Source organism: Dama dama, chromosome X (genome assembly GCF_033118175.1).
Source record: "Dama dama isolate Ldn47 chromosome X, ASM3311817v1, whole genome shotgun sequence".
Lineage (NCBI taxonomy): Eukaryota > Metazoa > Chordata > Mammalia > Artiodactyla > Cervidae > Dama > Dama dama.
Genome location: NC_083714.1, coordinates 79,325,980 through 79,339,799, shown reverse-complemented (window position 1 = coordinate 79,339,799; position 13,820 = coordinate 79,325,980). Strand labels below are relative to the sequence as shown.

General features: G+C 33.4%; 1 protein-coding gene across 1 annotated transcript in view; it reads right to left on the bottom strand.

Annotated features, from left to right (window-relative positions):
* HDX (highly divergent homeobox) overlaps window positions 1-13,820 on the bottom strand; it is a 213,577-nt gene that overhangs the window by 60,486 nt on the left and 139,271 nt on the right. The window contains exon 6 of the mRNA XM_061136026.1: window positions 4,701-4,908. Within this exon, the coding sequence (XP_060992009.1) occupies window positions 4,701-4,908 (208 nt within the window). The remainder of the gene's footprint in view (window positions 1-4,700; window positions 4,909-13,820) is intronic.

Sequence of the window (13,820 nt, the reverse complement as noted above, 5' to 3'; positions counted from 1 at the left end):
ACTCCAGCTTTCTTTTGCTTCCTGTTTGCATGAAATATATTTTTCCATCCTCTCACTTTCTGTCTATATGTGTATTTAGGTCCGAAGTGGGTTTTCTTGTAGACAGCATATATATGGGTCTTGTTTTTTATACATTCAGCCAGTCTGTGTCTTTCAGTTGGAGCATTTAAACCATTTACATTTAAAGCAATTATTGATATATATGTTCCTATTGCCATTTTCTTAATTGTTTTGGGTTGATTTTGTAGATCTTTTTTCTTCTCTTCTATTTCTTGACTATGTAAGTCCCTTTAACATTTGTTGTAAAGCTGGTTTGGTGGTACTGAATTCTCTTAATTTTTTCTTGTCTGAAAAGCTTTTTTGTTTCTCCATCAATATTGAATGAATTACTTGCTGGTACAATAATCTTGGTTGTAGATTTTTCTCTTTCAGTATTTTAAATATATCCTGCCATTCCTTTCTGGCCTGTGGAGTTTCTGCTGAAAGATCAGCTCTTGAACATGTGGGATTTCCCTTGTATGTTACTTGTTGCTTTTCCCTTACTCCTTTTAACATTCTTGTTTTTGTTTAGTCTTTGTTAGTTTGATTAATATGTGCTTTGATGTGTTTCTCCTTGGGTTTATCCTGTATGGGACTCTTTGTGCCTCTTGGACTTGGTTGGCTATTTCCTTTTCCATGTTGGGGAAGTTTTCAACTATAATCCTTTCAAAAATTTTCTCATACCCTTTCTTTCTTCTTCTTCTTCTGAGATCCCTATAATTCAAATTTTGGTGTGTTTGCTATTGTCCCAGAGGTCTCTAAGATTATCCTAAGTTCATTCTTTCACTTTATTCTGCTCTTCAGTAGTTATTTCCACCATTTTATCTTCCACCTCACTGATTGTTCTTCTACTTCAGATATTCTGCTATTGATTCTTTTTAGAGTATTTTTAATTTCGATAATTATGTTGTTTGTCTCTGTATGTTTATTGTTTAATTCTTCTATGTCTTTGTTAATTGATTCTTTCATTTTCTTCATTTTGTTTTCAAGGTTTTTGATCATCTTTACTATCATTATTCTAAATTATTTTTCAGGTAATTTTCCTATTTCCTCTTCATTTATTTGGACTTCTGTGTATCTAGCTTGTTCCTTCATTTGAGTAGTATTTCTCTGCCTTTTCTTTTCTTTTTTTTTTAAGTTATTGTGTTTGAGGTATCCTTTTCCCATGCTGCCAGGTTGACTTCTTTCTTCCTTTTGGTTTCTGCCCTCCTAAGTTTGGTCCAATGGTTTGTGTATGCTTCTTATAGGGTGAGATTTTTGCTGAGTTTTTGTTTGTTTGCTTGTTTTTCCTCTGATGGGCAAGGCTGAGTGAGGTGGTAATCCTGTCTGTTGATGACTGGGTTTGTATTTTTTTGTTTGTTTGTTTGTTGTTTAGATGAGGTGTCCTGCAGAGGGTGCTACTTGTAGTTGGATGATGCTGGGTCTTTTATTCAAGTGGTTTCCTTTGTGTGAGTTCTCACTATTTGATATGTATGGGGTCACGAAGAGTTGGACATGACTGAGCAACTGAACTGAACTGAACTGAACTGAGGGTTAGTTCTCCTGTAGTCTAGGGTCTTGGAGTCAGTACTTTCACTCCAAAGGCTCAGGGCTTGATCTATTTATTAAATGATATTCCTTTCACCTGTGATGTCTTACTATTTGTTGTTCATTTCTCTTTCTTCAGTGAAGATTCCTTTTTCCTGAGGGAACAGATAGCAGGATATAGTCCAACAATGGTCAGAAACACTGTCTTCAATAAGGTAAGACTGGGTGCTGACAGAAGGAGACTTTAGAAAATCTGTGTCTGAACCAGGTCTCAGGATCTTCTTAGTTCTCATAGTCCCATCCTCTCTTCAGTCTTCATATTTCTTTGTTATAAATTGTACATTAAAGTTCTTCTCTGCAGTACTCCAATGATTGCTGTCAGACTATCAGGCTGTGAGGAAGTGTAACACCTGCTCAGTTTGGAGACATGGGTCTTGGAGACATGGCCATTTGAGAAGTACTGTACTAATTAGAAGATAAATTCTTCTTTTTCTGGAACTCTTTTGCTAGTGGCTTGAATATTCAACTTTGAAATTTCCTTCAAATGGTAGGATAGAGATAGGACACCTATCCAGCACACAGGTCAATGCATCAGTCTATACACATCAACATCTGCTTCCTTTTGACATTTATATCCTCCAAGTGGCAGTTGGCCTAAACAAGATGACTGTCAAGCCATTTTTCTATCTATCATCTTTGATTTTAAAAGCTACACAGAATCACTGGAAACATGCTGTACTATTCAACAAATATTGTAGGGGCATTTGGGTAATCATTTGGAAAGTAAAGTTAGATATTGTCTTCACGCATCATATAAAACAATTTCTAGGTGGGATAAATATAAAGTTGTAAAAATTAATCCATAAGGAAACAAGAAGCATATATGGGGTATGTTTACATAATTGTAGTAGAAGGAAGGATTTTTTAATCATGACACCGAAGTCACAAACCATATAGGAAAAAAGCTGGTATATCTGACAACAGAAAAATTACAAGCAAAAGTTGTGACTGTTGAGAACTCCATAAACAAACTTAGAAGATAAAAATAAATTAGAAACTATAGTGTTACTATCCAGATCAATAGAATTTTAAAGAAGCCAGTGCAAAGTTCTATCATAGCTGCAAAAAGAAAACCCACTATATATTATATAATTCCACTTATATGATATGCCCAGAAAAGACAAATTTATATAGCCAGAAATCAGATCAGTTTTTGCCTAGGTTTTGAGTTGGGAGTGGATATTGACTGAAAACAGTCTCAAGGAAATTTTTTGAAGTGATAAAAGCATTCTATAATCGGATTTTGCTTTTTTGAAGTCATAAAAATTTTCTAAAATTGGACTTTAGTGATTATTCTGAAATTCAATTTTAGAAATAGCGATGAATGTACAACTGCATATAATTTACTAAAAATCATGGAGAAGGAAATGACAATCCACTCCACCGTTCTTGCTTGGAGAATCCCATGGAGAGAAGAGCTTGGTGGGCTTCAGTCCATGGGGTCATAAAGAGTTGGACATGACAGAGTGACTAAACCAAACCATTGAATTCTACTTTTGTGATGGATGAAATTTATTCTATGTAAATTAAACCTTAGTAAAAGTGCTCATAAAGGTGTCAGGAGAGGACTGTTTCTGTATTTGAAATAAAACGGAAAATTCTTCTCATGGACAAATGGTATAATTACATATTATTATTTTAATTCTTATTTAGGGAAACACTAAGAAGTATTATAAAGATGATCTAGCCTAACTCCCTTATTTTGTGGATAAGAAAACTAAAGCCTGATGAATTAAATAGTTTTCCTGAAGTCACATAATCAGCTAGTAGAAGATCTAGGACTTGCACCCAAGTTGCCCAGCTACTAGCCTGTTGTTTAACACATTATGCCATATGGTCTTTTGTTACAATGCTCTAACTTAAACTGACTAAAATTCCAAAAATTTGAAATAACCATGTACTATAATATATGGATTGTAAATTCCTTAAAAGATTAATAATGATTTTTTTCTATTTAAATTTTTTATTTAAATCCAACAATCCCTCTTCTGGGTATATATCCAAAGGAAATGAAATTAGTACCTCAAAGAGGCATCTGCACTTCCATGTTCATTGCAGTATTAGTCACAGTAGCCAAGGTATGGAAGCAAGCAAGTGTCCATAGACAGATGAATGGATAAAGAAACTGTGGCATATACATACACTGGAATATTATTCAGTCTTTTAAAAATTCTGCCATTTGCAAGTGCTTGGATGACTGAAATAAGCCAAATACAGGAAGAAAAATACTGCATAATCTCACTTATATGTGGAATCAAATAATGCAAATATATAGAAGCAGAGTAGAATGGTAGGTACCAGGGTGGGGACATGGGGAAAATGGGGAGATTTTGGTCAAAGGTTGGAAACTTTCAATTACATAGGGTAAGTTTAGGTAACTAATATAGAGCATGATGACAATAATTAACAATATAGTTGACCTTTGAACAACATGAAGATTAAGGTCATGGAAGCCCCGTCACAGTTAAAACTCCAAATATAACTTTGACTTTTCCAAAACTAAACTACTAATAGCCTGCTGTTGACTTACCAATAGCATAAACAATTAACACATATTTTGTATGTTTTACATATATTACATATATTTTATGTATTCATGACATACCTTTTTCTTTTTTGATATTTCTAGGCCACATGGTTTGTCTGCAGGTTTTTCCGAATTGTTGCAAATCTCCAAAATTTTTTCCAGTGTATTATTGAAAGTGAACCAGTACAGTTCAAACCCATGTTGTTTAAGGATCAACTATATGTCTTATATTGTATGCTGGAAATTTGCTTTGGGAGTAGATTTCAGGTGCTCTTATTACATACACAGACAAAAAGGTAACTATGTGAAGAGATGGATATGTTAATTAGCTTGATCATAGTAATCATTTATGTATATATATTTATATCTAAACTTGTACACTTTAAATATATATGAATATTATTTTAAAATATAAAAATAAATAAAATATGCCTATTTAACCAAATGTTTTGATGACTTTAGATTTGAAGCACAGTAAACTGAAAAGCAAGTAAAAATGCATCAAATACACAAAAGATATCATTAGGAGGTGCAGCATATAAAATACCTTGAGAACTTCCTTCAGACAAACAGATGGATACTTCATCATTTCTGTCATTATCCTCTCCTACTTCAGGACCAGCTTCCTCTCCTGATGTGAGTGCAGACAAAGAACCATATTCGGGCTGCTCAGAAAAATCAGCAGGGCCTCCTCTTGGAGGTGGAACTTCAATCCCCATTAAACGATATTTCCTTCTTCGATTCCCAATCCATGTCTTTATGAGAGAAATACAAGAGGAAGTTTTGTAAAAATAGAAACCTTAGCAGTTCTACCATTAAAATAATGAATGGATGCTGTGTAAAATATGATTGTAAAGAATAAACAGGTACCGAGAAAAATGCAGCTTTATTATTACTCAATAAACTAAAATATAAATTTCTATTTTAAAATTTTTATTATCTTAATAATAAGACTTTCAAGCAACATGCAGCCCATTGCAGAACACTTTTTTGCTTTTGTTTTATTTCTGGAGAAAATAACCCACCAAATATTTCAAAAGAAACATGAACTGATTCTTTCCCAAAAGGGACTAGGCATGCAGCTCTAACTATATTTCATATGCTAATTCCATTCTCAATCTTCCTAGGTGAAAATGTGCTTTCTAGTAACTTTGCTTGGCTCCATGATGATTACCTGGGTTTTTTAAGTATTCTAATATTCCATTTTATTAGATTTAGAACCAATTTCTAAAACTTGCTATATTAAAATAAGTTTGGAGTTACAGGAAGTTACAAAAATTGGTCTTCATTCTATTTTCTTCAATTTGCATTTTACATAATTATAGTACCATAACAGAAAATGGAAATTGACATTGCACAATATGTGTTGAAAATTTTATGCTCTTTTATCATACCATTCTTCTCCTCCTTTCTGCTGTCTTCAACTCCTGACAACCATCAATGGATTTTCCACATCTATAATTGTATCATTTTGAGAATGCTATATAAATAGAGTCATACAGCATGTGACTGCAAAAAGTTTCAAAAAATTGGCTTTTCTCATTCAGCATAATTTCCTGGAAATTTATTCAAGTTACATGTACTAATAGTCCATTCCTTTTTATTGCTAAGAAGTCTTCCATGATACAGTTTCTTTCCTTTTCTTGCAGTGTTTGTTTAACCCTTCACTTGTTGGAGGACACTTGATTCCAATTTTTAGCTATTATATACAGCCATAAAACTCCTATGAACAGTTTTGTACCAGTTTTTGTGCTGATGTAAGTTTTCATTTCTCTAGTATAAATGCCAAATAATGAAATTTCTGGGTCAAATTGTAATTATATGTTTAATTTTAAAAGAAACTGCCAAATTGTTTCCATAAAAGGTGTACCATTTTGCATTCTTACCAGCAATGATTGAGAGATTCAGTTTCTTGGTGTTCTTGCTAGGACTTGGTATTATAAGTATCTTTTTTAGCTGTTCTCATTTGTGCATATAGTAATGATCATCAAGTTCTTAATTTGGTTTTCCCAATGGCTAGTAGTATTGATAATGTTTTCACATACTTTTTGCTATCCACCTATCAGTGAACTGTCTCTTCAGGTCTTTTGCCCATTTTGTGATAGAGTTGGTCTTTTAGTACTGGGGTGTGAGAATACTTTATATATTCTAGATATGAATTTTTGTCAGATATGTGATTTTGCACAATTTTCTTCCATTTTGTAGCAGATATGAGTTCTTTGCCAAATATGGGGCTTGCAAATATTTTCTCCTTGTCTGTAGCTTGTATTTTCACCATTCTGGTCTTTTGTAGCACAAAAGTTTTTTTTTTTTTTTAAATTTTGAAAAGTTGAAGCTATTGCTTTTATTCTTTTATGGGTTGTGCTTTTAGTACCATTCCTAAGAATTCTTCACCAAGCTGTATTAATACCTAATATTATATAGTTTTATTTTTCACATTTAAATCCCTGGTCCATTATGAATTCATTTTTGTCTAAGGTGTTAGGTTTAGGTCTAAGGTAATTTACATTTTCCAGTAGAAATACAGATGTTCCAGAACATTTCTTGAAAAGACTTCCTCCACTGAATTGCTTTTGCATCTTTGTCAAAATTAGCTAAGCTGGCCATGGTTGTACAGGAATATTTCTGGATTCTCTATTCTGTTCCAATGATCTATACATCTATCACCCTGCTAATACAGTCTTGATTACTGTACTTATATAATAAATCTTGAAATTAGGTAAATGAATTTACTCCCCTTATTATTTTTTTCCAGAACTGTTTTGGCTATACTAGCATATTTCTTTTCCATATGACTTTTAGAGATATCTTGTCTACATCAACAAAACATCTTGCTGGAATTTTGTAGGAATTATGTTAAAACTGAACAACAATTTGAGAGGACTTGACATCTTTACCATGTTGGGTCTTCCAGTATGTGCACACAGAATGTCTCTCCATTTACTTAGAATTGCTTTTATTCCTTTCATCAGTGTTTTGTAGTTTTCAGCATTTAAGTCCTGTACATGTTTTGTTGGAGTTACATGTATTTGATTTTTTGAGTGATTGCAAAGAATTTACCTTAAATTTAAGCTTGATTGTGTTCATTTTTAACTATACAGACATACAATTGATTTTTATATGATGATCTTGTATCCAGAGATGTTGGTGAATTCACTTATTAGTTGTAGGAGTGTTTTATTTCTTTAGGACTTTCTAAACAGACAATCATGTATCTTTTATTTATTTTTCTTGATTTATTGTACTGGTTAGAACTTCCAGTATGATAATAAAGGTGGCCAGAGTGGACATCTTGTTTCTGGTCTCAGGGGGAAGCTTCTGTTTTTCACCATTAAAATACGATGCTAGCTGTAGGTTTTGAGTGCTTGTAGATTTATTTTGGGGGGAGATTTTTTAATGATGAATTCAATTTTCTTAATAGTAATAGGGCAACATAAATGTCCATCAATAGATGAATGGATAAAGAAATGTGGTATATATACATATATACAATATAATATTACTCAGCAATAAAAAAGAATGAAATAATGCCTGGGTCTAGAGATTAGCATACTAAGTGAAGCAAATTTGACAAAGACAAATGTCATATGATATCACTTAAATGTGGAATATAAAAAAAATATGCAGATTACAGATGAACTTATTCACAAAATAGAAATAGACTCACGGACACAGAAAACAAACTTATTACCAAAGGGAATAGTGGGATGGAGGGGAGAGATAAATTTATGAGTTTAGGATTAACATGCACACACTACTACATATAAAATAAGTAACCAACAAGAACCTACTATATAGCACAAACAATTATAGTATCTTGCAATAATGTATGATGGAAAATAATCTGAGGAATATGTGTATATCAGTTCAGTTCAGTTCAGTTGCTCAGTTGTGTCCGACTCTTTGTGACCCCATGAATCGCAGCACGCCAGGCCTCCCTATCCATCACCAACTCCCGGAGTTTACTCAAACTCATGCCCATCGAGTCGGTGATGCCATCCAGCCATCTCATCCTCTGTCGTCCCCTTCTCCTCCTGCCCCCAATCTCTCCCAGCATCAGGGTCTTTTCCAATGAGTCAACTCTTCGCATGAGGTGGCCAAAGTATTAGAGTTTCAGCTTCAGCATCAGTCCTTCCAATGAACACCCAGGACTGATCTCCTTTAGGATATATATATATATATATGCATATATATGTGTATATATATATATATGTATATATGCTTATATATGTGTATATATATATATGTATATATGCATATATATGTATATGTGTGTGTGTATATATGGTTTCCCTGGTTGTGCAGATGGTAAAGAATCCTCATGCCATGCGGGAGACCTGGGTTTGGTCCCTGGTTCGCGAAGATCCTCTGGAGAAGGGAATGACCATCCATCCAGTATTCTTACCTAGTGAATCCCATGGACAAAGGAACCTGGTGGGCTACATACAGTCCATGGTCGCAGAGTCGGACATGACTGAGCAACTAACATGCGCGCACACACACATACACACACATACATATACATACATATATAAAACTGTATCAGTTTGCTGTACATCTGAAACTAACACATGGTAAATAAACTATAATTCAATTAAAAATGGTTAACAATCATTCATTGAATAGGGCTTTCATGATGACTCAGTGGTAAAGAACCTGCCTGCCAATGCAGGAGGTGCAGGTTCGATCCCTGGATCAGGAAGCTTCCCTAGAGAAGGAAATGGTAACCCACTCCAGTATTCTTGTCTGAGAAATCCCATGGAAAGAAGAGCCTGGTGGTCTACAGTACATGGGGTTGCAAAGAGTCAGACATGACTTAGTGACCAAACAACTAAGAAAATTATGTAGAAAATTATGTCTACCCCAACATTTTTCGAAAGCAGTGGTCTAAAACCAATTTTACACTCAAGTTTCTCATGGAATTTTCAAAAAGCTCATAACCTTTATATTTTTGTTATGATACCCTACAAAGAATAATTGCCATGCCTATCTACAAAGTAAAATAATTCTTAAAATCTGTTTATTTTCTTTGAGTGTAGAAAGTCACTCAATAGCATTTCATAATTTCAGGTCTAAATTTGATTATGGTACCCTTTCTTTGTATATCAAATAGAATTTCTTCTATATCACAAGGTTCACATATATACAAAAGAACCTTAGATGTAAGGATCTACATTATTTATCAAATGTAAATAAAAATTATGAATAAAGTTAACTTTTACTTGATAAAATTTTGTAAAACAAAATGCAAGGCAAAACAGAAGAACTATTCAGTTAATCCAAGAAGATTAATTCTTTATATATTTGGGTGTGCATTTTCTCTTCATATTCTAGGGAATGTAGTATCTTTGACATATTTAGCATTCCATGCTAAATGTGAAACCTGAAACACATGGATTGCTTTGTAGACTACCAAGTGAAAACTACCTGGTAGAAAAGAAAAATATTCATAAATATTAATTTTGCTAGCTTTGGTAACTTCTCCCAAGGAAAAAGTACTAGTTTAAAGAGTATAGTTCTGTTTCAATTTTCCTTCACGTGGTCTCAATGAGAATAAACTATTAGACTTCAGAAAAAGTAAAGAATTTCAACTTCTTACTAAAGCGCCAATAAACTGTCAGGTACTTTCTCTATTTTCTATCTTTGAATACTGATGCTTATCAAATTTTAAATGCAGAAGCTTCTTTTTCACAATAATCTTAGCCATAGATGCTTGGAAAAATGATGATGTGGGCAGAAGAAGACCAATACAGTTTTCTTAGGATATTTTTTGTTTCCTTTAGGTCATGAAGGTTTGGAGAAAGAGGAGAAAAAGAAAACAGAAACCAGTTTTGATTATTTTCAACTTCTTTTTTCACCCATCTTGGGTGGAATGAATAATTATGGAATGCATAGTGATAAAAGTAAAATAATATTTGATGTGAACACCAGGATTATATGAGAATTTATTACATACTAGGACTGAAATAGTTCCTTTCTGGATATTTCTTAAAACTGGAAGTCACTGAGAAAATAATTTGGTCTATAAATATAATGTTAATGACTTTATTATATTTTCAATGAATCATAGAAGATAGAAGTAATCTTAAAAGCCAATTAGTCTAACTTTCCATTTAGTGTAAAAGTTCCTTCTTCAACATTGTAGGTGAATGGCTAGTCAGTCTTTGCATGAAAATTTCGGGAATATGAAGCATACTACCTTGCAAGATTTTCCTAGTCCATATTTTATATAGTTTTTTTTTTTTTCCAAAATGTTCTTCCTTAGACTGAATCAATATCTATTGTCCTATTAATCTAAGCCTTGGTTCCAGTTTTTCACTCTGGATCCACCTTATCCCAAATAGCCTTTTCCACATTCCAACTATCAATTATGTAAAGATGATTTATTCCTTTTTTGGGGGGCCATGCCATGTGGCTTGCAGGATCGCAGTTCACCAAGCAGGGATTGAACCTGGGCCATAGCAGTGAAATCACTGAATCTTAACCACTAGGCCATCGAGGAATTTGAGTATTTATTTCTTTGTTTCATAGGGTTTTGAAATATACAGTTTTTCAACCATTTTATGTGACCCATGGTCAAGTTATTTTATCAATCTAGGCCTCAGATTCTTTATCTGAAGAATCTATAAATTGATATAACTGGTTTCCAAATCTATAGTCTCCTGGATAGTATTTACCCCTCCACAGTTGCTCATAAACTTATGTAATAACTATATCTTTTCAACCAGAACTCCCCCTGTATTAACAGGGCAAATATAATGACTATTAAAAATGAGAACTCTCAGGCCCTATATCCTTCTAAGTACATTTCTATTAAAAATAGAAAAATAATATTCCAAACTGATGTTAGTTTAAATGTATATCATTATATACCTGTTTTCTGTGTACTATGTATAGAGCGTATACCTTTCTGTTAAATGTGCATTCTTTCAAAGGAAACCCTCCTACATTGGTGGGAATGTAAATTGGTGCAATCACTTTGGAAAACAGTATGGAGGTTTCTCAAAAAACTAAAAATAGAACTACCATTTGAGCCAATAATTCACCTCTGGGTATATATCCAAAAAATAAAAATAAAAACATTAATTCAAAAAGATACATGCACTCCAAAGTTCATAGCAGCATTATTTACAGCTGTCAAGATATGGAAGCAACTTGTGTCCATCAACAGGTGAATGGATAAAAAAGTTGTGGTGTGTGTACACAAACACATACACAGTGGAATACTACTCAGCCATATAAAAAGAACAAAGATCTTTCCATTTGTAGCAACATGGACTTGAAGGGCTTTATGTTAAGTGGAGTAAGTCAGACCAAGAAAGACAAATATGTATGATATCACTTATAAGTAGAATCTAAAGAATACAACAAATTAGTGAATATAAAATAATAGAAGCAGACTCACAGATATAAAGAACAAACTAGTAAGTACCAGTGGAAGGGAGGGTAAGGGCAATATAGAGAAGGGGCAGTGGGAAGTACAAATTATTGGGTGTAAGATAGACTATAAAGATGTATTGTACATGAGGAATATAGCCAATGTTTCGTAATAACTGTCAATGAAGTATAACCCTTAAAATTGTATAAAAAATTCATTCTTTCATCCCACAAATATTACTGAACATCAAGGATGTATAAACATTGTGTTAGAGCCAGGGATACAGTAGTAAACAAGTAGGCCTCATATATGCCCTTTCTGAAACTTGGATTTACAATCTGGTAGATGTATAGACAATAAACAAATAGACAAGAAAATTACAAATCACAAAATTTGACCAAGTATTATGGAGGGAAAGAATCAACTAGAATATTTTGCCACAAACAGAGTATAGTAAAGTGAAAGCCTTTCCAAAGTCATATGTCATAAGAATTATTAGGGGAAAGGAAACATTCAGATCCTAGGACCCTTCCCTGCAAGCATGATTTAGTAGATCTGGGATGGGGTAATCAGTATTTTTAAGAAGTATGCAAAGTAATTCTTATGGTAAAACATACACTGGTGAAATGGAAACAGAAATAATGTTGGATTGGTAATAAGAAAATCTGGCATCTAATAAACAACTGGCTCTGTGTCCTTCACCAAGCCATACCCCTATCTAACCACAATTTTCTTATATATAATAAGAGCATGAAATTCAATCTCAAGATGCCTAGCAGCTTTAATTCAGTGTCCATGGTATGTAGTATACTATATATGGTATATAGTCAACCATGGACAATTTGTTTTATATATACATTAGTGGCAGAGGGTCATATATTTAATGAAAAAAACAAGTAGGGTAAAAACTGTATAAGTGAAAAGCAGTCTTCTATTTAAAGACGTCAAATCTAGTCATGATCTTTGGAAAATAAATATAATATAAAATTTAAAAACATACATCTATTTTCCATGAAATTTACGTGTCTTTCAAAATGCATTTAAAACATTGAAATGTATTATTTATGCAAATATTTAACACACAAGAGTTCATTTTGACATCTCTCCACTATAACCCAAACATAGATGGAAAGGCAAGGCATTAAACTGAATTTAAGGAAGATAGGTCAGGGAACTAAATTTATGAAAGACTTATCGTGCTTTGGGGCTTCCCTGGTGGCTCAGAGGTTAAAGCGTCTGCCTGCGTCTGCCTGCAACACGGGAGACCTGGGTTCCATCCATGGGTCTAGAAGATCCCCTGGAGAAGGAAACGGCAACCCACTCCAGTATTCTTGCCTGGAGAATCCCATGGATGGAGGGCCTGGTGGGCTACAGTCTACGGGGTCGCAAAGAGTTGGACATGACTGAGCAACTTCACTTATGGTGCTTTACACTTATTATCCACATATATTATTACTATCTCAAAATAACCCTTTATTATATTATGTCCATTTACTGTGAACTGAAGCACGGAGACATTAAAATTTTGATCATGTTAATTTGCAAATTCCTAAGGAGAGCTGTGTTTTTCTCATGGCATCTAGAAAGGTTCGCGCATATAATAAGTGTTCGGTTTACCTTTGGTGAGTGAGTAAGTCAATAAATAATCGACACTAACCTGGGAAACATTCCAAATTAAAGAAATATATGCACATAGTAACATTCAATGAGGTTAGAAGGAAAATGAGCCAAGTTTGCTTCCTAGAATTTTTTTTTTTTTAGAATTTTTAGAATTATAAGCTGTTACAAGAAAAAGTGAATCCAAAATTTCCACATTATTCCACAAGTAATGCTTAACTAGATTTCTTGAGGCAAAGTTCATTTTGGTGATCAATATTTATAAGGTCTATTAGACTTAAAAACATCTACATAGTTTCTCCCAATATCTCAGGAATATATTTATATGGCAAACATATTATTATCTGCAGTTTATCTACCTAATAATAAAAAAGAGGTCTCTTAAAACACATCATCTTTTCAAAGTTTATTTCTTCCATGAGCATGCTACATTTTGAAAAATCCCTAAAAACAAAAGGATAGTAAGCAGTTCACTGTTCTTTCCCCTAATAGAAGTTTTTCTTTTTTAATTGAAGGATAATTGCTTTACAGAATTTTGTCGTTTTCTGTCAAACATCAACATGAATCAGCCATAGGTGTACATATGTCCCCTCCCTCTTGATATAAGTTTTAACTGGCCACAGACAAGAAGAGAATAGTAATACTTCTTCCTTTTTCTCTCTGTTAGCATTT